At 45.6% G+C, this 25,602-nt stretch overlaps 1 protein-coding gene across 1 annotated transcript in view; it reads right to left on the bottom strand.

The window, feature by feature from the left end:
• alpha-Man-Ib (alpha-Mannosidase class I b) overlaps positions 1–25,602 on the bottom strand; it is a 122,695-nt gene that overhangs the window by 81,584 nt on the left and 15,509 nt on the right. The window contains exons 2-4 of the mRNA XM_037435677.2: positions 25,263–25,457; positions 5,423–5,606; positions 2,301–2,449 (exon numbers count right to left, since the gene is read on the bottom strand). Of these exons, the coding sequence (XP_037291574.1) occupies positions 2,301–2,449; positions 5,423–5,606; positions 25,263–25,457 (528 nt within the window). The remainder of the gene's footprint in view (positions 1–2,300; positions 2,450–5,422; positions 5,607–25,262; positions 25,458–25,602) is intronic.

Consider the following 25,602-nt stretch of genomic DNA (forward strand, 5'->3'; position numbering starts at 1 on the left):
TACTCATTCATGTGTCTCTTTGGCACGGTGTGAAGGGCATCGTCCATGCGTGCAGTTCCTGTCGCCGCCGTGTTTGCCTGGGCCCGGGAGAGGAATGACTGAGAGCGCTGCATTATTGTCACCTGCTTCGACGGCAGCAGGAATGGGTAATGGGACCAGACCTAATTCATGGGCGACTTGAAATGTGCTCAGGAGGTAAGGAAACAAGAACTTTGGTACACGGGCTACAAAACCAACTAGTCGCCGAGCACAGTGCAATTGTAAACAAACATAGCGTTAAGCACAAGGTGGCCAGCGTAGCTACCAGCATCGCTTCAATTAGCAAATGCGTTTCCATTTGAAATAATTTTTAATGCTTTGTTGCCTTCAGACGTACTTAATGTTGTGTTTTCGTAAAAACCACATAACAAAGATTCACAAAAAGCACCCAGGGATGAAATTGGGACACTTCTGTGAAACTCTAACAGTGCCGGCTGAGCCTTCTCACGGCAGCTATTGCAACCTTGCATTGCCGTGTGACACTGATACAACTCCATCTCCGTCGAACTACCTAGCGGAGTTTTACGGTGAAGGAGTTTAACAGAGTTCGGTGGTGGCCGTGTGACAGGGGTATTAGTCGGCCACTACCTTAACACTTTTGTGACTGCACCTATCCCCATCGATAGTATGTTTTCAATGTTCACAACTTGAAAATTTGCCTTGTTTCAAACGCTTTAGGGTCTTTTGAGCTATCTAACACGTAAAAGAAAAAGTATTTTATCAGTTTCGCTTTCGTGTTTTCCTTTTTTCACTGTACGGTGATTTTGAAGAGCCTTTCTAGCGCGTGAGTGAGTGTGCATAGTTTCAATCATGGCGACGATGTAGCGTGTGACTGCATCAAGAAAACGGCAAATTTCGGGGGATTTTCGTGAATCTGGGCTGAAATATTCAAATGACGATGACAAAAGAGGCTCAGAAGACAACATCGACACTTTCGATGCCAGCGTGGATGACGAGAGTTCGTCAAACCGCCCCGGAACATCAGCGGTCAACCACCGGTGAGTTTAGCTTTGTGCTCGGGCTGAGTAATTGCAGGGGCGCATCAGTACAAGTTGATCACACGTGTTCTGAAGGTTAGTGCTCTGATCTGCAGGATGTGTGCTTCCTTCGGGCAGGACTCCTTGCCGGCGGCAGCACAGAGAGTACAGTTCCCAGCGCGGAGGCAGCCGGGAGTGATCCTTGGAACCACATTACGTAATGCCGCGCGGCACTTGGTGAGCGCTGTCGACTTTTCGTTTTTTACTGTTCAAGTTATTAGAGAGCTAAGCAAAAGCGCAAATAAATATACTTGGACGCATATTTTTCAGAAGCTGACATGCAGCGAGACAGACGGTTCTTGGAGGTCCCACAGTCCACCTTGATGCTCCTACACGAAATGCTCCTCAGGGCTAACGACATTAGCCAAAAAAATGAATAAATAAAAAAAATATCAGGAACTGTAAATTATGCTATGAACAAAGAAAAGTTGAACAGAAAGCAAGTGTTTTTCGTAGAAAATGCTTAGCAAACCTGTGCTTTACCGCATCGCGAAACTGCTTCGCACGGTGACATGAAAGACAATACGTGTAATGTTATGTTATGTGCACAAAAACTTTTGTATTTACAGTGTTTCTATTTAGAGGGTAATTGTGTGTGCTCCTTCGCTAAAAAGTGTACGTTTCCATTTCTTTTTATGCTTAGCCTGTTCAGAGCAGTGTTGATGGTTTTATGAAAATTCTTTGTTCATGTTTACAATGTTTTTCGTTTGATCATTTTTTTCATACTATTGTTAATAAATTTCTTGTTTCGCACTGTTAGCCACAATAGATCTGCACCAACTCGCCCAGTTTTCTATCTAAATTAAATGTGAGAAGATGAGGGTTGCTTTAATGGCACCATCACTTTGATAACAGCCATACCGCAATGAGATGAAATGGACAGGTATTATCCCAGCCTTCCTGCATTACACTGCCTTCTCCTCACCCTTTTATTGGTGGTGTAATGAAGATGCATAAACTGGGTAACATTGCTAAATTCACATTAGTCATTAGTTTATTTACAAACAAAAAGTTGCCATAACTAAGTACCATGAAAGCATGCTAAAGCTTATAACTAGCAGTAATTTATTTCAGAATATTTACCAGGCTTTACATGGAGCACCGAGAAAGGAAGACAATGAAGAAAAAAAGAAAACATAAAGGGTAGAAAATGTGGAAAAAGTATATGTAAATGAAAATCACAAATTACAGGCACAGTAAATTCTAGATACCAAGATGCCTCACCGCCTTGTCAAGGTACAGCTGCTCCTCAGTAAGGGTGTGCATACTCAGCAGTCCACCCAGGACACGAATAGTAGTCTCAAATAGGTTCACATCTCTGTGCTGTGCTAGCTGAAGATTGTGTGCGACCCACTCTCGAGCAGCAGCAAGTTCTGCACAATAAACGGAATGATCAAATGTTGTAAAAATACAACTTCGTACCCAGTACCTTTAACAAATGTTTAGTGCTGTCATAAAATTCCTATTACAAATTACCAATGCTTACCTGCTAGCCATATTTAAAATTGTGCAGATTGCCAACATCACAGAATAAGAAAAAGCTTCCCCACATGAATGTTTGGAATGAAATTTTCAAATATATTCTCCCATTTGCAACTCTTCACTTCAGATTCTAATGAGTCATGGGCCCTTAAGATAGCTGTGACCTATCACTACCAGTCAGTACTTGCTGGAACATCCATTTGTCCTTTTGGTGCCAACTTTGGTGAAGGCAAAAAAAAGCTGATGTAAGGTGCAGCAGCAAGCATTCATGATACAGTGTCAGACATACATGTGCGCATCATGCAGTAGTCAACAAATTTAACAGAGGCTGCTTCATGAGCATCATTGCAGCACTCAAGATAAAAAGCACTAGCTTTGTTTTAGTACTGCTTAAGCCTTTCCCAGAGCACATGAAAAGCCTGTAGTGTACAGGCTTTTCAACAATTTCAACTTGCAACAGGCATTTGCTGAGCTTTAGGAGAAATCAAACAAACCAATAAGACATGAAGAAGCAGTGTACAATGATGTGTCAAGAGGTGTCTCATAATGTAAAGTCTCCAGCAAAACAGTGTTCAGGCACATTTTAGATTCATGAATTACAAAACAGCTCTCGCAATTACGCCAGATTGCAAGAAAAGTACTCAAGGACAAAACTACGTATTAGCCGTTAAAATGGGGCCAGACTTCCTTTGGAAAAAAAATTCACCATTTTGGGATTTTGTATCCACCAAATAAAGAATTTTTTAGATTTCACAAAATATATTGCACTTGGGCACTCACGGTTTTAAAAAAAATTTGTGGTCCTTTATCTTAGGCGCAACAAGAAAAGCACGCATACCCCGACATCATTTCTGAATTTTTCTCAAAACAACATTGTTGAGGTTTGTACACTTTTCTTTTTTCTCAAGAACTGGAGCACGTAAGCAAACAAAAATTTTCACATGTGTTAATTGGTGGCATTTACAAAGTAACTGGTACAAGAATCGGTAGCCTCGCTATTTACCGTAGCGGATGATCACCGTGAGTACACGCTTAGCGAGCCACAGGGCCGCGACTTCGTCACCTAACCGTGTGTAGCGCACCGCTCCGCGCGCACTCGACTAACAAGGCGTTTAGTGCGGAAAAACAGACAGTGTTCGAATAACTCAACTAACAAGGCGTTTAGCGCGGCAAAGCAGACAGTGTTCAAATAACTCAAATAACAAGGCGTTTAGCACGGCACGGCAAAACGGACAGTGTTCGAATTGCAGAAATACTATTGCTTTTGGCGGCACCCCGAACAAGAGTGCAACGTCTGCTCCCGGCACGCGGAGTACAAAGACTCCAGGACGCGGACGTTCACCATAAGGGGGAAACCGCAAGCATGTCGCAGCTGGCAATGGAGAGCTTTGACACTCCTGTCAAAAAAAGGTCCCTCGCGGCTATGCTGCGCACTCTCACGATGGCCACTGGTCCTGGTCGCGAGTTTGGGCACACCTCGTACGTGTAGGCCTAGGGCAAGTGCGGCTTGGTGTGGTGTGACCACTTCAAGCATTAAGCACCACTGTAGGCTTAGCGTACGGTACCGAAGCTAGCACTCAAGTAAACAAACTTCGGGCTTTACGTGGAACGATTCTGCTGTAGTTACCGGGCACGGAAAGGTCGCTGCAATCATTGCAGTCTCCGTTCGCGAAAAGCGTGTGCTTTTCAGACTCAGCGAAGTAACAAATGAGATGCTTATTCGCGTGCATCCGTACCTGTGAGTGCGTTTCATGTGTAATTTCTGCATGAGAAATGGGCGGCACGTTTCCATCTGCTTTCCATTCTGCGCGTGACCTTTCAAATTGTTGCCAACGCATTCATTGCTTCCCCTTTGCGGCAAAACTGCGACTTTTTTTAGTATAAAAAGAAATTTGATAAGTGTCAATTTTCTAACAAAGAAAAAAATTATTTTCGTTGTAAGCTCACAATTTTCTTTCCATTTCAGTGATGCATTAGTAGCTACCTTTTCACAAAATTGCAATGCTCTGCAGATAGCAGACCTTATCAAAAATACATATGTAGAAAAAAATACTAAACCTAGCTGATTCGAAACTACTTTTGAGCTCAAACCCAACCTGTGCCTACCTTCAAAATAGAACTTTCCGAATTTCCACAGCTTTTGTTATCACTGTTGTACAGCCACCCTTTGAACCTTGAAGTCCCACCCCACCTTTAGTAGCAGTAAAGTATGCATACTACAAAGTATCTCAAAAATGGCAATATCAATAAACTATACACAACTACATGTGACTAAAGATTACCGTATTTTCTTGCATACAACCTGCAACCCCAGCTTTAACATTAAAAAAAAAAATTCTATAAGCTTTGCATATAACCTGTACCCCACGTTGATTATAGACAAGAAAATACAGTATCTGAAGCAGATTTCTGATTCAGCAACAATTTTGAGGGAGTTTCTCGTACAGTAGCACCAAGAATACAGAACTGACAAAACTGGTGCAAACAGGATTGCAAAGTGGCTTGACACTGCTACTTTAGCCCATGAGAAACGTAACAAAATGACATGAAAAACAAATGGAGGACGCACTGTAATGACCTCTTGGATCACCTTCATGACAATGATATACACATTTAGGTTTTGGTTAGTTCTACAAGTGAGGCAGCTTGTATACTTGTTTAGTGCAGAATTGGCACAATTCTGCCCTAAAATACAGCTCTGCAGCCAAACAGTGCAAAGGGCTATTCTAAGTTCTATTGGTGCAGCTGCTACACTACTTGTCAACTGTAACTCAGGGTGACAGTGCAAGAAGCCTATGATTAGTAAAAGCAAATGTGAGAAGGGAAGGCTGCTATCCTGAGCAATAAAAAAATCAGGGGCACACCTTCATGAAGGCCCATAAGGTACATGGTGTCCATGCCATCAATAATTGTGAGACCCAGGCCAAACCAGGTGTGCCCTGTGCGTGAAAGAGGTCGCAGATGGTCCTGGCCCCAAGCATATGCCTTATAGCCTTTCCAAGCATGGCGAAATGCATTCACCACAGCCTCCCGGCGCTCACGTAGACCCTGCAGGTTGGCAGAAAAGATAGCATGCATTCATAAAAATGACACATGCTACTCATTCCCCTTCTTTCGTGCATGTTACATGTATCACACAAGTCGCATGAGCTAAGCTTGCAGTTTTCCAGAAGAGTGTTCAAGGGTCTGTACGGTAGAATCTTGGCGATATTGACTCTCAAGGGGAGCAAAAGTATTCGCATCACCCGAAATTTCATATCACAAAAAAAAAAACTTGTAAAAGCCTCTTCAAACCCCGATATGCACACAAAATATTTATTCCCATCCAGATAACGCTTATGCCTCTTTCTGAAACACACAATTAAATTGATAAGAGACTGCGCCGCTGACTGCCACAAACACACGTCAAAGCTTTGCGTGAGGCCATCTGAAAACTATGGTAAATGCCCAAGTCCACTCAACTATAGTCACCAGCAAACTGCAAAAGCACCAAAACATTTCATGGCTGTTACGTCTCTATTGTCTTTAATGTATCACTGCATTAGCCATGTATTTGGAGCTGTGTATTAATGGGAGTTTACTGTTGTGATGACGTTTATTGAAACGGAGAAGTCGCAACGATGTCGCAACGAAAAATGGCCGTACGACAAGTCTGGCAAAGGCGGCCCAGGTTCTCGTGCAATCAGAGCACGGGGTTTTTCCTTCTCTTTGGAAGGCACATACACGTTAGTGCGTATGCTCCACTACAATACCCCCCCCCCCCCGGGTTGAAGAGTAGCCATCCTGGCGACTCAGGGAGTAGGCACAATGAGGGGGTCGTAGTAGGGCTTGAGACGGTCGACGTGTACGGTCTCGCGTCCTCGACGGCGCAAATCTGGCGATTGTGTTAGGGGCTCGATGATGTCATTCACCGGCGAGGTTACGTCAATGACACGGTATGGACCATGGTACCGGGCCAAAAGTTTAGAAGACAGGCCAGGAACGTGCGGAGGCACTTAAAGCCACACGAGAGAGCCAGTACGAAACGTAGGCGCTATGTGATGAGCGTCATCATGTCGGGTTTTTTGTAGACCTTGAGCCTCACTTGTCATAGACCGAGCCAACTGACGGCAGTCTTCAGCGTATCTGGCGACTTCCGAAAGCGGGGAGCACTCTGATGCATCAGGGCGGTACGGGAGTATGGTGTCGAGTGGGTGGGATGGTTCGCGGCCGTACAACAGAAAGAACGGGGAAAAACCGGTAGTCGCTTGCGTCGCGGTGTTGTAAGCGAAGGTAACAAAAGGCAAGACAGCGTCCCAGTTAGTGTGGTCGGAGGAGGTGTACATCCTCAGCATGTCGCCGAGTGTGCGGTTGAACCGTTCAGTGAGACCATTCGTCTGTGGATGGTATGCGGTAGATTTCCGGTGGATGATGTTGCATTCAGCGAGAATAGCTTGGATGACCTCCGACAGGAACACTCGACCCCTATCACTGAGTAATTCCCGTGGAGCCCCATGGCGGAGAATGAAGCTGCACAGAATGAAGAGTGCAACTTCGTGGGCGGTCGCTGCTGGTAGAGCTGCAGCCTCAGCGTAACATGTCAGATGATCGACGCCAACAATAATCCACCGGTTTCCAGAGCGACTATATGGGAGGGGGCCGGCCATAGAGATCAATACCCACGTGGTCGAATGGGCGAGCCGGGCATGGGAGCGGCTTAACATGCCAGTAAGGTGCCGCGGAGGTGTCTTGTTCTGTTGGCAAGTGATGCAAGACTGAACGTATTTCTGCACATTTGCACAAAGCGATACATTCCTCACCAGTAATATCGTTGGCACAGCCTTTCGTAGGTTTTCAGGACACCTGCGTGAGCACTTTGAGGGTCTGCATGAAAATTCATGCAGATGTCAGAGCGCATATGAGCCAGGACAGCAAGGAGCCACTTCCGACCACCAGGCATGTAGTTGCGGCGGTACAGAATGCTGTCTCGCACGGAAAAGTGGGCTGCTTGTCAACGTAGCGCTCTCGTGAAAGGGACAGCAGACGGATCGGTAAGGTAGTCGAGTAACAATGCAAGGTATGGATCTTTACGCTGCTCCGAAAGCATGTCAGTGGTGTCTATTGGTGACAAGGTGGTAAAAAGTGGTGACAGAGAAGCCACATCTGGGGTTAATGGCGATCCCGAAAGTGCATCGGCATCCGCATGCTTGCAACCGGAACGATATACTACACGGATGTCGTATTCTTGCAATCGAAGTGCCCAACATCCCAGGCGTCCAAACGGGTCTTTCAATGTGGACAGCCAACATAGAGCGTGGTGGTCTGTGACCACGTCAAAAGGGCGGCCGTAAAAGTACGGGCGAAACTTCGTCAAGGCCCAGATTATGGCCAAACACTCCTTCTCTGTCACGGAGTAATTCAATTCAGCCTTCTTGAGAGCACGACTTGCATAGGCGACTACGTATTCAGCTTGGGTGCCTTTCCGTTGTGCCAAAACTGCACCAAGACCGATGCCACTTGCATCGGTGTGAATTTCTGTGGCAGCAGCGGGGTCGTAGTGACGAAGAATGGGTGGTGAGGTCAGCAGGCGGCGCAGCTGGCGAAATGCGTCGTCACATGCAGGTGACCATGCAGATATACCTTTGCTGTTGGAAAGCAGACTCATGAGAGGTGCGATGATGGACGCGAAGTTGCGCACGGAGCGACGAAAGTAGGAGCAGAGACCGATGAAACTTCTTAGGGCTTTCAGTGATGTGGGCAACGGGAAGTCAGTGACAGCCCGAAGCTTTTCGGGATCCGGAAGAACACCGTCTCTTGTGATGACATGTCCCAAGATGGTTAGTTTTCATGCTGCGAAGTGGCACTTCTTGGAGTTAAGTTGTAGGCCCGCAGAAGTTAGACACGTCAGAATCTCGTGGAGGCGAACATTATGTGTCGGGAAATCAGACGAAAAGACTACGATGTCGTCCAGGTAACACAAGCAAGTTTTCCACTTATGGGCATGCAAGATGGTATCGATCATGCGCTCTAATGTGGCAGGTGCGTTGCAGAGCCCAAATGGCATCACTTTGAACTCATATAGGCCATCTGGCGTTACAAAGGCTGTTTCAGGGCGATCACATTCAGCCATTGGCGCCTGCCAATACCCAGAACGCAGATCCAAGGATGTAAAGTACTCGGCGCCTTGTAAACAGTCAAGAGCATCGTCTATTCGTGGTAGCGGGTAGACATCTTTCTTCGTAATCTTGTTTAAGCGGTGATAGTCCACGCAAAATCGAACGGTGCCATCTTTTTTCTTTACCAGAACCACAGGTGATGACCAAGCGCTTTGAGAAGGCTGTATCACTCCACGTTTAAGCATGTCATCTACTTGCTCCGTAATGGCGCGGCGCTCTTCGGCGGAAACGCGGTAAGGACGCTGTCGCAGAGGCGAATGTGAGCCGGTGTCAATAGTATGAGTGATAGTCGTGGTGCGGCCCAAAGCAGGTTCCACTACACTGTAAACATCCAAGGACCGCAATGTGTAGACATACAATAGCGAAGATGATGTCTAGAGAGCCCAAACAAGCTTAGAATATAAACCGCATGTCTGTCCGATAAGTTGTAGGCTCTCAAAATGGCGAGCAACACGCCACGCTCTTGGAGTGAACGAACACAGAAGACGCGGTCGGTACAAACCAAACAATACACACATTTATTTAGCTAACTACTTTTGAACGATGATATCGTCTGCAAAATTATTATACATCAATTGCAGTTAACACGCTAGGACATCTCCACACATTACTACCATACACTTCATGACACACAATAACACACCCAAGGCGTCGTCGCTAACGCTTGACTTACCACGAAGGCCCCCCGACGCACAGGCAGCAGTACCACGCGCCGAGGACCCACGCTAGAGACAACCGTTCGCGGCAACCGCCACGCGCCGAAGAGACTAGCTCACATCTCGCCCGCCACTAAGGTTTGCCTTTTGCCAAGTGGTCACTGCTGGCGCTACCACTGTAAAAACCATGATGATGGATGGATGTGGCTGTACCCTTTAGATCGGGTGGCGGCTAACGATACCTAGCCGCAATACTTAGTGAACTAACCACTAGATTTATCTTTTTTTTTCTTCTTTTAAATAGTGAAGTTGAGGATTGGTACTTTGCAGTGAAGAGTTTATTTTCACTCGTGCCTTGACTTTAGCCACCAGTCAGATAACCTCCTTCTAGTTAATTCTACCCGCCTAAAGTCTATTTTGCCATCCCTGTTCCTAAACCCCAATGCTTCGAAGAACTCTGCGCCATCATCCTGAACTACACGGTGAAGCCCTTTACAGAACATTATCAAGTGTTCAGCAGTTTCTTCTTCCTCTCCACACGCACTGCATACCGTGTCTACCCCTTCGTATTTGGCCTGATATGTCTTGGTTCGCAATACTTCCGTCTTGGCCTCAAACAGTAGAGAACTACCCCGAGTATTATCATAGATCCTTTCCTTGGCAATTTCCTGCTTAAAAGTTCGATAGATCTCTAGTGTGGACTTCTTAATGATGCCAATTCTCCACATATCGGTCTCAGCTTCCTTCACCTTTTTAACCGATAATTCTTTTTGGTTTGGCCCCCTGCTGTTTTCCAAGTATTTACCAGTCAATTTTCTGGTTCGCTTCCACCATTTTGTATCGACATTCTTCATGTAATAGTAGCCGAGAACCTTCCTAGCCCAACGCTCCTCCCCCATTTCTATCAATCGCTTCTCAAATTTTATCTTGCTGCTAGTTTCCCTGCCCTCAAATGATGTCCATCCCATATCACCTTGTACTCCTCGATTTGGTGTATTCCCATGAGCTCCTAATGCAAGCCTACCTATTCCACGTTAGCTTAATTTCTAATCTTGCTTGAACTTCTGATCTCATACACAAGACCGTATTGCCGAACGTCAGCCCAGGAACCATGACCCCTTTCCATATTCCTCTCACATCATACTTATTGTAATTCCACAGTGCCCTATTTTTCATCACTGCTGATGATAGTGGTACACAACGCAATCTATCGCCCGGTGGTTGTAACTTGAAATCTGGCGTTTGCGCGAGACACGTGAGCCACGCGGCGCAAACAACTTTACAGGGCGTGTCAGCACCCCCAACCTTAATTCAAACCATGTTCCGAAACCGAAAGAAGGAGGAGGAATAAATGAGGAAGGACAGGGAGGTTAGTAAAAACTAGCTACACAAGCTTTGACGAAAAAAAAAATGACATCACATGTCCATTCATAATGTCCGTGCACCACGACACCACTGCCGGTCGACACAGCTGCACTGTCCGGCTCGACTTCACCTCAGTACCGGTCCCGCAACAGCAACGTTGCCGTCTGCACGACGAACCGTCACTAGGGAGTTTTAGAATAGTGCTCTGCGAGCCCTTGCGGTGTGGTCGCTGCCACTACGCATGCGTCGTAACGCGAGTCGGCATTCGCGGACCGCACGCAAAAAATCCGAAATTGCGTGCGGCGATCGCGGCCCGCATGCGCTGGTGTCACTGCAATCGTGCGTTGCGGCTTACAGCAGGGCAGACGCTATTCTAAAGCTCATATGGCGCCCGGAGCGCTTGCAAACAGCATGCTAAAACTCCCTACTAGCGCCGACACGTCTCCCGGTTGCGACCAGCACTCACGAGGGCGCCGGACTGCAGGCAGTTGCGCAGGTCCCAGGCATCTCCATCGCCCGACCGCATTTCTGGCCAGCGGCGCGAACGATGTGCAGAAGACAGCCAGTCGTGGATTAAATCACTCCCGCTGCGTACATTCCAAAACACTCCACCAAAACAACAGAGCAGGCCTTAGGGAAGGGAGCTTCGGGCTTTTCGCCCACGTGGTACGATGGTCAGTACTGCTAGCTAATACATCCACGGCGGCAGCGACACCCATCAAAATAAAACAAAATCCCTATTTCTAACTCGTGCATCGCAAGAAAAAAAAAAGTGAGGGAAGCAAAGTGCAACACCTCGACGCCACGATCTTTCTGGTTGTGCCACATGCGACAGGCGGCTGCGCAGAGCCTTAGGCCTAATGAGTCGCTTGGCAACGACCGGCATAGGCGTAGAAGAGGCAGCCACGGAAAGACACCCACTCTGTGAGGTGGCCCTATCGCTCACCGCACACAGCAGCTTACCGAGCGATCGGCGTCCACCGCCCCGGACGGTGTTACGACACCCCAGCGTCGAGCCGCAAAGACAGCAACGACGCCCGGCTCCCCGAGCCCAAAAGGGATAGAAACTATTCACAGAAAATCGGACCACCGACGAGGCTTCCGTACTCACTCGCTTTGGGCCTGGCCTACAATCCACGTGCTCTAAGACTTGCTCACCCCAGGCTGCAGACCGCGTGGCTCTCGGTACTAATTTAACAACGTTTTTGAAAACCAACTACAAAAACTTGCGAGCAGAAAAAAACAAAAACTCCAGTGCGGACAAGTTCAACCACGTTACCAAACCAATCTCCTCGCTCTCAAGAAAGCACACCGCCGACGCTAGCAATAAGAAGTCCCCACTGGCCCAGGAACTGCGCCGTGCTCCCGACCGGGTTGCAGAAATTAGGTGCCTTTTCTCATCTTCTAACCACTACCACCACCACCACTGGCCTACTCTTCCCCGGCTCAAACAAAAGCATGTACCGAACCGCAAAATCTGTCGTCATATACTCCAAGAATATCGTCCGCCAAGTTATTATACATCAATTGTAGTTAACACGCTACGACATCTGCACACAATGTTACCATACACTCCATGACAAACACAATAACATACCCAAGGCGGCCCGCGATACCACGCGCCGACGCTACCGTTGTCAGACGCTAGACACAACTGTTCGCGGCAACCGCCACGCGCCGAAGACTCGCTCAGTCATAGCTTCCTATATAACTTTTGTGCCCGCGCGTTGGCGCTAAATACATACGCGCCGTCCGTCCCTCATAGTTCCGGCACTTGCCGCCAGAAGCCGCACCGATCCCATAATAACAGCAGACGACGCGACCCATGCACGCTTGCGTTTATGACGGTCTAGAAACCGTCTGCATTGCATTGGATTATGCGTATACGTTAAGAGGTGCGCACACATAAAATTTTTAACACAAGCACTGTGTGCAGAATGCAATGCGAGCTTTTTTATTTGACTTTGCGCTCAAAGCTTTAGCACTTTTCGAGACAACGGTTTGACACGAAAATCTTTCGCCAAGTCGTGTTTGTCAGTCACACTCGTCGCGAAGTTCACAAAAAGTGGGCGGAGAAACTTCACGAGCACAACCTCCAAAAGTTTTTCATGGTGTCCCGGGGTCGAGCACTTGAGTTTGTCCCGTTTCTGTAGTATTTCCGCGGCGTTGTCAACAGCAGCCTTCAGTGGTTGGTTCATCTTTCTTGCTCTTGCGAGGAAAACTTCCGCGTAATTCTTTAGAGAGTGGAGAACCATTACGAGCTCAGTTGACGAATAGAGGAGTCCACCTCTGTCCTGGTGCCTAATTAAGGCATCCGATGGCGCAGAGGTGTTTGGTTTAGTCACCAGAGTGAAGCATTCATCACAGGAAATGGTTTCATGGACTGTTCTTGCAATATAGCCACCAACCATTGCTAGTGCAGCAACATATGGCGTTGGGAGCAACGTCTTCCCCTGTCGAGACTCTTCGAGGGTCGTGGTTGCCTCAGCTGAAAATGCTTCACCGTCATTCTGCGCTGCTCTTGCCGATCGGTGTAGGAGTGCTGATGAGGAGCAGCTGCTGCTGTCTGCAGTAATCACGTTGCTGCTGCTGTACGTGCAGGCTATGCCAGTCTTCAGTGCTTTCTCAATCTCAGACAAAACTGCCCTCACGTCTGTCTGGTCGTTCGAGCCTGCAGATTTCCTCAACCACCCAAAGAAGGCCTCTATTGGGTCAGAGGACATCTTCCTAGTCGGAACGAAACGGAAGCGTGTAGCCGTGAGAAGGTACCGAATGCACTCCCCGTTTGAGATGGTTGTTATCAGCAAGCCATTGTACGTTTCCTTGGTCAGAAAATTTGTAGTTGGGCTCTGCCACTTGATTTCGGCCAGGTAGTCAAAAAATGATGTTTCAAGCCAACCTAGCCGTTCGTCGTCTTCAGATTCGTACTGATTGCAGTCCGGGTTGTTCTGGTGGACATGCTGGGCGCAGTTGCTTACGTCTATGAGGGTAAACCACTGGTACATGGTGTCCATGAATACGACGGTTGGACCAACGTGGGCAAAGCTTGTGTCACATGTATGACCTGCCTGCTCTTTCAAGAGCTTCAGGGCCGCGGTCACAGGTGGCGAAACGACTCGCACTGCCCTCCTGATATTCATTTTTTCCATGCTAGTTGGATATACGTACTTTCTTGTCAAGAACTGCACTGGCTTGACAATACTGCACTGTTGCATTTTGTAGAGGTCTTTCAGGTACTGGGCGGTTATTTCGCCATCCTTTCCGATATCGCGAGACAGAAACTGTGACCGTACATTTTTAATTAAATGGCACTGATCGAAAGCGAGAAAAAGTTTGCTATCTTGATTTGTCAGATGTGGTATGCAGTGCTTGAGGTTACCCCCACATAGCAGTTGGAACGCCTTCACGTTAATCCGATGGTTGTCGGTAACGATCCGCACGATTCTAAAGCCTATACTCTCAACTTCTTTGAGTATGTTCATCATGATCTGGTGACGGTTTTCACCGGTGCAGTTTCTAGTAAAAAAAAATAGACTACGGGAATCTTATATCTCGTTGACAAGCCACTTAAAATGAAGCAAAGCAGCGAGTTTGCAAGAACTGGCTCTTCTGGCTTGCCCGGTTGCTTCTGCGGCAAGCAGTCGCCGTAGTCTACTTCGCCAAGCTGACAGCTGACAGCCTCTGCTTAATCAAGTCTGTGACGCCTACTTCATTGCATGACGAACCGAGGAAGCGCTCCAGCATGCTTCGACAGGGTAGGCGGAGTAGCCCTGAGCTCCTTATGCGTTCGTATGCCCTCGCTGAGAGGTTACGAAGGACCACTGCGTGGCGGACTGTAACTTCGGACCACGTCGGTTTCACCTTCTGAAAATTTTTGACCTGCTCCAGCAGTATTGAGGCAGCCAACTCATTTTCACTTGCCTGCTCGACAACCTGCAAAAACGCTGGGACATAGCAGTCTTCTTTAAGTTTCTGAAGCTCCCTTTTATATTTTTCAACAGTTCTTTTGAGCCTTTCAACCTGCGCCCTGAGTTCGCGTTCCTTACGCTTCCACTTCCGTCTTTCGATGATTGGCAACGAAATGCGTGAGGCTACTTGCACTGCTCTATTCACCTGCGCCGTTCTCGGGACGAAGCCTTGATCAGTCCTGCTGCTGGAGTTGGGCACTTCTTCAACAAGTAGGGCGTCCAAAGTGCACGACTGGTCATCTCGTAAGTCCGTAAACACATGTGGTGCGCCACCACCGACTGCTCTTTTTTTCCTTGCTGGCTCGGCAGTTAATACAGCCACAGCACGCTTCCTGAGCGCCACATCACTTCCTGAGGGCCGCATCACTGCTTTCGGTTTGTTTGCAAGGTTGCAAATAAGACGGGTACTCGTGGAAGACGCTGGGCACAGAGCCTTTCTTCACGCGTCGCGCACCCTTCTTTAACGTCAGACGGGACGAAGTGTCGACTGCAAACGGTAGAACAGCAAGATTTGCTGTTCGGGGTCCAGTTGTCTCTCGAGATTATCTTAAGCTACTTTTCGCGAAGTTCTTGGTCGCTCGGAATTTCGTGAAAAGATACTCCGGTTTCTTTCCGGCCGCTCCATGCTTTGCAGCGTGGTACGCAGCAGTACGGCACTGTGGAGCGTTCGGGGCGTAGCCAAACTTCTGACCATGCATGGACAGCCGCCTTTTTTTTTTTAGGGTAGTGCTGCAGATAACAAAAATACAGCGTTTAGGCACGATTCCTTGCAGCAAGCGGATTTCTTAACGATCTTTAACAAAGAACTTACCCGAATCGACCAAAAGTTGAGAGAAAGCGCACTTGCTACAGTCACGGCTCTCTCAGCGAGCGCTGCAGTTAACGAAGCTCTTGGAGGAGATGCACCATGCCAGAAAAAACATCAAGGGCAAGCAGAAAACACAATGGGCCAAGCAGAGCTTTACATCGAGCACGGCAAACCAAATTTGTGCGCGACGGGAAAACCGCGGCGTAGCGTTGTGCGCCTGCTGCTGCAGCAAGTGCGGCGCGAGCTATTATGGGATGCGAGCGCCCCTGGCGGAGCGCTGAGGCGCCAAACCAGAGACTCGGGGGACGGCGCTGAGAGACTGACAGCTCAGGCACAAAGTTATAGAGGAGGCTATGGCTCAACTCTCGCCCGCCACCAAGGCTTGCTTCCGCCAGGGGTCACTTCCGGCGCTACGACTACCATCATCCAGAATTATAGGGCTTCACCCTATAGTTCAGGATGATGGCGCAGAGTTTTTCAAAGCACTGGGGTTTAGGGACAGGGAGGGCAAAATAGACTTTAAGTGGGTAGAATTAACAAGAAGGAGGTTATCTGATTGGTGGCTAAAGTCAAGGCACGAATGAAAATTAAACCCTTCACTGCAAAGTACGAGTGCTCAACCTCACTATTTAAAGAGAAAAAAAATAAATCTAGTTTTTGGTTCACTAAGTATTACGGCTTGGTGACGTTAGCCACCGCCCAATCTAAAGGGTACAGCCATATCAATCGATCCATCAATCCATCCTGTAACAAACATGATGATAGTGGTGCTCAACGCGAACACAACAATATCTATCGCCCGGTGTTTGTAACCCAAAATGTGGCTTTTGGGCGAGACACGTGCGCCACGCAACACAAACAACTTTACAGAGGGTGTCAGCACCCCCCCAAAGTGCATTAGTGCCGACACAAGTTCCACCATGAAATGTACGCCATGGAAGCCTAACTTGTAAACAAATGCTATGAGCTAATCAAATAATCCTTGCATTCTCCTTTCAAGAATTGCTTTAAGTGATTTGTGGTACTTCTGATTAGTATGCTAACAGCTTTTATGTGAAGGATCTAAGAAAAAGACACATAAACATAAATTGCACAGAGTCGACTTACAACTATGACCTAATGCCTGATGCGCTACGCATATGCTGTAAAATAAGAAAGAACGCAACTACAGTAGACTCGTGATACTTTAAACTCTGATCATTCGCGCTTTTTAATTCAAACAAAACGCAAATTTTTGGTTGACCCGCTATGCTTTGAATGTATTTAAATGCTGCATAATTCAAACTCTGTCATTCTGTTAATATGTACTTTTTGTGTGTCCATAGCGAAAAATCTCGCCTGCTTTCCTACAGCTATTTCAAAATTTGCATGCTCACATAATCATCACAGTCGAAACATTTCTGACAGCAGCAGAAAACTTTGAGAAAGAACTACACTCTGCTTCAGCAGTTCCGTGCAGCACTGTGGAAGCTGCGATCCTTCTCGGCCAATCAGGAGGGCAAGCACATCTAAAAGCATATTTTCTTGACATGTTGGGTTCAAGCGGCGAGTGCTGCTAGCGATGAGCTTGCACACTGTTGAAATTTCCTTACTTTAATAGAAACTGTGCACGACTCTGTGCAACACACCGAGGTCAAAGTCGTTCAGCAGCTTTTCTTGGTCGTGGTCCCTGTCACTGCAAAACAGCATCTTGGGTGACTGCTACACCAGCAACCCGTGTTGTCTGCTGTGGGATGCTTCCGATCTGCTTGCTTCTAGCACCGCGTTTTTTGCGTTAAATGTATGGATCCGTGTCCTTCCCAGAAATGGTTCCAGCAGTCAACAAAGCATCTAAGTCTGCCTAGTAAGCGTAGCCTAAAACAAAAGAGCGCGTCCTCAAAATGGCACCTGGACAAATGATGTAAGCTATTAAGTATTCGAAAAAAACTAACTAACGTGTAATGTATGTCCTTCGAGATTAGGGAAGTGCCCATCGTTCCGTACTAAGCCTACAGCATCGATTATGTGAGTATGTCACTAAAAAATACTGCCAAATCAGCACGAATACGGTGTTAACGAAGCTCAATCTAAAGCAAATGTAAGCGTCAGTTCGGAGGTTACAAGCTACAGAGCGCACGGCTGCCAGTTAATAGATTCAAAACGGGCAGTGCGGCCATGTTTTTCAGAAACACTGCTGGTTCCTCCGTGGCACTGTGGAGGCTGTGGCTGTGCTGACTACGTATAAAATTTTAGGCAATATCATACCAATAGTTTGTATTTAGAGATGAAAACCTCATTCATACAGAGAACTCATTCAAAAGTACTATAGAGCCACAAAAATTGTTTTACACAAAAAATGGGGCAAAATTTCCAGGCAGATTGCAGTTCCAAAACACAGAAATGCGCTCAAGTAAAAGCCTTCTGACAAGACTGCTTGTAATGAAGATGATGGCACGCAACTGGTTCTCAACAAGGGCACTACATTTTTCTTCACAAAAATCTGCACTAGAAGATCACGTAGCCTTGGCTCTGCAACACAAAACTCAAACGGAGCAGAGCTGCACTCAAGGCATAAAGAGCTTTCTCTTGAAGGCACATATCAAATCGTAATCATAACGTCTGGTGTCATATTGCCTAGAGTCATATATGAAAACTTCTGGTGATTCAGACTTCTTAATAATTCAAACAACATGCAAGGGTCCCTTTGAGTTTGAATTCATGAGAGTCGACTGTATTTATGTTATCCTACAACATGTGTGTTATAAAGAACTTTATAGCAGATGCCAGCACGAAAATGTATTTCTTTGGCAGTAAACAGCACTTCTAATGCACATGTTTTCTACGAACAAGTGGTTATTTTTTGTTCACTGTATATCCCTTTAAGGGTCTGGGTCTACATTAATGTATGCAACTCGTTTTAGCTAGTTGTGTTGACTAGTGGCCAAGGAAGACCATACACTACAACTTGGGATGAATTGAAGCTCTGCCATATAATCAATAAATCTTCGTTTCTTTTTATCTTGCTGCATGTTGCCACAGATGACCACTTTGCTGAAAACACTTTTGATGAGTTAATCGATGTGCCACTTTTCAGGAGCCAAGTCAAAGGTATAATTTTGGTTTGCTCGAAATGAATATGACAAATAACGAATTTCACAGGTTCGGTATTTTGAGCCCTAACTATGTTCTATAGAAGACAACTGACTCCAGAATAAGAAGACCTCTAGTTACACTGAAATTAAGATTGACTACTAAAAAATGCATACATATAATATAAAAGCCTGCTTTGTAGCAATAGAATAATCAACACCTGGGAATAAAGTAGTGTAAATTCGACATATTTAGACAGTTCTACATACTTCATGCCTGAAGGGGATATACAAACAGAATCTGTCATGAAACGTAAGTAAGAAGTTGGCGAGTGTGCATTTTCTGCTTTTGTATGTTTTTTGTAGATCCTGTGCTAAATAGCTGTCAGCTATAGATTACCAATTAGTAGGCTTTTGCATATATTCAAACACTTAATATAAATAATAACATATTGAAATTTGCTTTGATACGAATTTAGTTATAGGAGAGTTTCAAGTATTCAAAATGAAAGTATAGATGTATATTGATCTGCATATAAGTAACGGTGGTTTCACTGCAGTGGAGAGGTGCTATACCATGACTACGCTTTCAAAGATAAAGTTCTCACTGCCACAAAGTCTCGCTTCAAGGTTGATAAACATATTACTATATGATCTAAGTTAAGTATATTGTTACGGGGAAGATTTATTCACCGAGAACTGGTCTTGCTAACGGCTTAGAGAGCGCACAGTCATGCAGGCCAACGGGAGAAGCTCGAGAGTCCAACCCACAACAACAACGTTGTCGTCTTCTTCATTTGGGTGCCAATTCAGCTGTGTCGGGGTGACAGTTCCATACACGTATCATCACCCTGACCCGTAAGGCACCGTCTCGGTGCCTGTTAAATGAGCGAGTCGGCGTTGTAGGGCTTGAGACGAGAAACGTGGACTACTTCCGTTCTGGGTGCAACAGCTGATGAGTTTGTGGTAGCGGCAATCTCGTAGGTCACAGGTGTGACCTGACGAATGACTTCGTAGGGCCCAGCATATCGCGATAGTAGTTTCTCGCAGAGGCCAACACGTCGAGATGGGAGCCACAGGAGAACAAGAGATCCCGCAGAAAAAACAGCATCTCTATGCCGACGGTCATAAAGGAACTTCTGTGCTGTCTGCGACGACGATAACCGAGTGCGCGCTACCGCGCGTGCCGTGACGGCCCGGGTGATCGCATACTCAGCGTACGAAGTGGAGGATGGGTGGTCTGATGAAAGCAGTGTGTCGAAGGGCAGTAAGGGATGACGTCCGAAGAGTAGATAAAAAGGGGAGTAGCCCACTGTTTCATGACGCGACGAGTTATAGGCGAAGGTTACAAACGGAAGAGCTATGTCCCAATCAGTGTAGTCGGTAGATACGTACAAGGCAAGCATGTCTGCCAATGTGCGGTTTAGGCGCTCCGTAAGGCCGTTAGTCTGAAGGTGGTAAGATGTGGTGAAGTTGTGACGGGTAGCACAAGATCGGAGTAGATCATCAACCACACGAGATAGAAAGTAGCGACCACGGTCTGTGAGCAGGTGAGACGGAGCGCCATGCTGGAGAATAATGTGGTACAGCAGGAAGTCGGCAACGTTAGTTGCGCAGCTGGTTGGTAGCGCTCGAGTGATTGCATACCGAGTGGCATAGTCTGTGGCCACTGCAATCCATTCATTTCCAGTTGTAGAAGTAGGAAAGGGACCTAGCAAGTCCAACCCCACTCGATAAAATGGCTCGGCTGGAACTTCAATAGGTTGAAAAAGACCAGCAGGGGGAGTCGTAGGCTTCTTTCAGTGCTGGCAGGGGTCGCATGTTGTGACGTAACGGGGAACAGAGTGGAATTGAGCGAACAGAGCGTCGTGGAATTGTCGCAGAACATCCTTTTGTAGGTGATGCGGTATGACGAGTAAAAGTTCCGCGCCGTCGGGGCGTAAGTTGCGGCAGTACAAAACGTTGTCTTGAAGTAGGTATCTGCTAAGAGAAGGGTCAGCATAACGCGATTGAAGGTGCTCAATGATGATGAGCAGCGATGGATCTCAACGCTGTTCGTCGGCCACGTTCAGAAAGTCAGTGATGGCTAAAACGCAGGCATCGGATTCCAAATCAGTGGAGCTAGGTGGACCAATGGGGTGCCGGGATAAGCAGTCAGCATCGCTGTGCAGCTTTCCAGATTTGTAAACAACCGAGAACGTGTACTCCTGTAATCGAAGTGCCCATCGGCCGAGTCTTTCTGTAGGGTCCTTAAGCGTCGACAGCCAGCAAAGCGCATGATGGTCCGTGATGACTGCGAACGGACGTCCGTATAAGTACGGACGGAATTTCGCAATAGCCCAAACGAGGGCTAAGCATTCCCGCTCAGTGATGGAATAATTTTGTTCCGCTTGCGACAAAAGGCGGCTAGCGTAGGCTATCACACGGTTGGTGCCATTCTGTATCTGAGCGAGTACAGCACCAATGCCATGGCCGCTTGCATCGGTGCGAAGCTCTGTTCGAGCCGCTGGATCAAAATGAGCCAACACAGGTGGTGATGTGAGGGCGGTAATTAGCGACGCGAAGGAATGTTCTTGGTCCCTTCCCCAAGAAAAGGCCACATTCTTTTTGAGGAGATCCGTGAGGGGCCGAGCAATATCCGCGAAGTTGAAGACAAAGCGGCGGAAGTATGAGCAGAGCCCAATAAAACTGCGAACTTCTTGTGTGGAACGCGGAACCGGGAACTCTCGGACTGCACGGACTTCGTCAGGGTCGGGTTGAACACCAGTGGCGTCAACAAGGTGGCCGAGTAGTTTAATCTGCCGGCGTCCAGATGAGCATTTCGACGAATTCAGTTGGAGACTAGCGCAACGAAAAACGTCGAAAATGGCCGAGAGACGAGACAGGTGGCTTTCGAAGGAGGGTGAGAAAACGATTACATCATCCAGATAGCAAAAGCAGGTCGACCATTTGAAATAGCGAAGAAGAGAGTCCATCATACGCTCAAAAGTAGCCGGGGCATTGCACAACCCAAAAGGCATGATCTTGAATTGGTAAAGGCCGTCAGGTGTGATGAATGCTGTCTTCTCGTGGTCGCGATCGTCGACCGAAATTTGCCAGTATCCGTATCGAAGGTCGAGGGACGAGAAATAGTTGGCGCCGTGGAGGCATCATCGATTTGGGGTAAAGAATAAACGTCCTTCTTAGTGATCCGATTCAGGTGGCGATAGTCGACGCAAAAGCGCCAGGTGTTGTCCTTCTTTTTAACTAGACCACAGGGGATGCCCAAGGACTCGATGAAAGACTCTCAAACACTCTTTTTTCTTGAAATCAATCTCTGAGTGGAACTTGTTGCCCCGAAACTCTACTCTTCTTTCCTTTTCACCATAAAATGCGCCTTGTGTTTCCTGGCTTTCACAATACTTGTTTGATTTAACAACTTGTTGTGTGCCTAAGAGTGTGGTGCTTTGCTTATGGATTGTGTTGCAGTGGGTGTACTCAGCCCTCTGGAAACGAGTATAATTTGATGGTGATTTCTATGTTTTTCTTACATTTCGTGTATACCAGTATCAATTTTGTTGTAACTTTGTTGTACCTTTATTTTATCTTCGAACTTGCTGTACCTTTCCTGCTTGGACCTTAAAAGGTTCGCAGTATATGATAAATAAAATAAATAAAAATAAAATAGAAAGCTCAATGATGTCTTTACTCAGACTTTTCTCGACCTCCGTCTGTATAACTTGGCGCTCAGCACCTCCACCAAAAGATGTTACGGGGAAGATTTATTCAACGAGAGCTGGTCTTGCTGACGGCTTAGAGAGCGCACAGTCATGCAGGCCAACGGGAGAAGCTCTAGAGTCCAACCCACAACAACAACGTTGTCGTCTTCTTCGTTTGGGTGCCAATTCAGCTGAGTCGGGGCGACAGTTCCATATCACGTATCAATATTAAACTTTAAAATGTAGCATATTCCACCCATTATCAGTGGCATTCTACAGAAAATCAAATCCTGCTCCTATTCAATGTTGCTTCTACTTCTTTTGAGCCTAAAAAAATGACATTTGCCCATGCCTTGTTTCAATTTATTATATATATATATATATATATATAAGGGAAACAAGTGTATACTTGAGGGCTCATTTTTCGTGTTTTACACAATATAATGAGATCTAACAGAAAATAATGCCAAGGAAGGTATAGGGGAAGTTATTAGGCCAACTGTAATGTAAATGAGAAGAAAGAAAAGTGGGTGAAAAGATAACTTGCCGTGGGCAGGATATATATATATATATATATATATATATATATATATATATATATATATATATATATATATATATATATATATATATACTGTGAAGGTTAGGGTAGTTAGGGTAGAAAAAATGTGCTCATTTTTCTTTATAATATGTCACAAATGCTATTTATATTCAATTCAAAATTATTTGAACCTATAATTTACTATTTGCACAAGCCTACCAATTAGCATGAAGCAATGCACTTCTTAGTTATTTACAAATTTATGTTTAAAAAACTAGTAAAGAGCTAAATATCAGTGCCATGATGCAGTTTAAAGATAACTGCAAGTATTTTATTCATAATGAATGCTGTTACAAAAGAATCATACTGTGCATTAATCATAACAAACTGAAAGCTCAAAAAGACCAAAAGACAATGCCTTTAGCTTTCTCATTATGTTTTGATGGAAACAAAGAAAAAACTGCATATTAAAAACAGTTTCAAGTGAAAGTTTAGGACTGAAATAAATTATTTTGGAAAATGATCTTGATATGCTAGCTAAGAAGTATTTGAGATTCACTTACATCTGCTATTTTGAGAGAATTATTTCAAGTACAGCATTAAAAATCTTTCCATGTAAGCCACGCCCCTCTCTCCCAACAAAAAAAACTGATAATTTCACTTGCACAGTGTCTAAGCCATTCCAGGTTCTCCAAACACACAAAGCCACAGGTATGTGTACCTCACTCTCTTGAGGGCACAGGGTAGGCCCTATACTTCCCATTGACCATGTTGAGGTACCATTTGCTCAGGAAACACAAGTGGTGTCCACATAATGCATATATCATTTTCTTCCAAACTTTATGTAATTTTCACAGAAGTGGAATTGCTAAACTTTCATGAACATTCTCATCCTTGCTAAATATTTTTCACTAGTACCTAAATATTGACTTACTTTGCACATTTGTAAATTTACACTGCGAGAACTCCACAGCGCAAAACTTCAATTCTGCTTTAGGAGTTGTGTACTTCCATAGAGATGATAATAAACAAAATCAGCTCGTTATCTTATAATACATTAGAAATAATGGTACCAAAGAAAGAAAAAACATAGTTTTGAGATAACAGTTTTCTTTTTCCCTTTTTTTTTTGTCTCTTTATATCTATTTGCTTCTTCCATTCTTCTTGACAACTTCTTTCTCTTCCTAGCTCTTTCTAGTAGGAAAACAAATTAAATGTAAACATTTTCACACAGACACAATTCAAGTAACTTATTTAGCAGGCACCACCTTGGTAGTCATGGTCAAAGTCCTTTTCTGATTTTCAGGCCGTCATTTTGCTCGTCTTGCCTCTTTGCTGAGCTGTCCTGCAATTCTGTTCCAAGTATCTTTCATTGTGATAAACCTCTTCATGCAATCTAACCATGCTGAGGCCAGGCTTCCAGCCTGAAAATTTCAAGATGTTCGTCTGTACAATGGTGTCGTTATTGAATGAAGCAACAACATTCAATGTCGCAATCGTCAGACTTTGATGGCCAACAAAGACATTTTTCGAGGTGCATTCCCAGAAACAACATAGCTGAATTGTTCATTTGCATTTGGGGTTCATTCATGGAGGCAATTCATCAGCAGCTCAGGCTAAGATATATATGGTTTTGAATGCCTTGAGGACAACTGCAAGCAAATTTATCTTGTGGGCATTAGGTTCGCCTTCCAAAAACATGCTGGTTCAGCGTTTGGTGCCTCAGTAAGTCGTCCGTATCCATTTATTTTGTGAGACACCTGCCTTGGTTACCTTAAACTTACACTTTCTGAAGACTTTCCTTGCCCTTGGCACCTCAACAGGCACGAAATACACTCGGTGTAATGCAGCTAAGAGCAAAAAGCATTCGAAAAATACACACACTGAAGCACAAACGTGCAAAAAATGTGTACTGTAACTTTGGATTAAAATGGCTATAAGAACAGCTACTATTACATAGTGTTCAGACCATTTCTTATTTATTACTGATACCAGAAATGCGTTTTCATTCTTGTTACAGAAAATATTCTATAAAAATGAACATTAGCTCAAGTGCATAGCACACTTGAGGTGCGTGTTCATTATGAAAAGGCAGCTTTTAGGCCAGAAGTGGGAGTTTCTATGAAAAGGGTGAATGTGCCAAATATGCCCACGAAGTTTCATTTCCCAAATTTAAAAAAATTATATATATTTTTTTTATTTTAGCTTGCCCGATGCCCACAAGCCTTTAACATGTAGATTTTTTACATGCACACAGCAACAGTAGTGCTTATCTGTGATGAACTGCACTTAAGTGTTCTTGGCTTTGACTGTGCATTGCAAGAACCTGGAACATGTCATAGAACACATGATGCAAGAATGTCAGCCATCTACCACACTCTGCTGGAAGAGACGCGAGAAGGCTGTTTCTTGTGTTGCCCCAAGGAAACTGTGCCCAAGGGTGACCTTTATATCCTCCGGGGGCTGAGGAGTTGAGTGTAAGATCTGCGGAGGTGTTGCCTCCTCAGGAGGTCGGCCAGTCTCCGCAACAGGGGCTGCTGGAACAGGAGCTTGGCCCATGCGTGATGCCACAAGTACCAGAGCGGCCACAGCAAGCACCAGCAGCAGTGACCGTTGGAGTCTTGATAGTTGCTTCCATAGCTGCATGTGGTTCCAGCAAATGTGTAAAATTAGGCATAACACTTGGCTCATGGTTTCACATCTGCAAATTAAGTGCCTTTCAAATTGCAACTAATAGGCAATAGCCTGTGTTTGTCATAGAAAAAAATGGTTTTCAAAAAAAAAT

Source organism: Rhipicephalus microplus, chromosome X, assembly GCF_043290135.1.
Source record: "Rhipicephalus microplus isolate Deutch F79 chromosome X, USDA_Rmic, whole genome shotgun sequence".
In the NCBI taxonomy this organism is placed as follows: domain Eukaryota; kingdom Metazoa; phylum Arthropoda; class Arachnida; order Ixodida; family Ixodidae; genus Rhipicephalus; species Rhipicephalus microplus.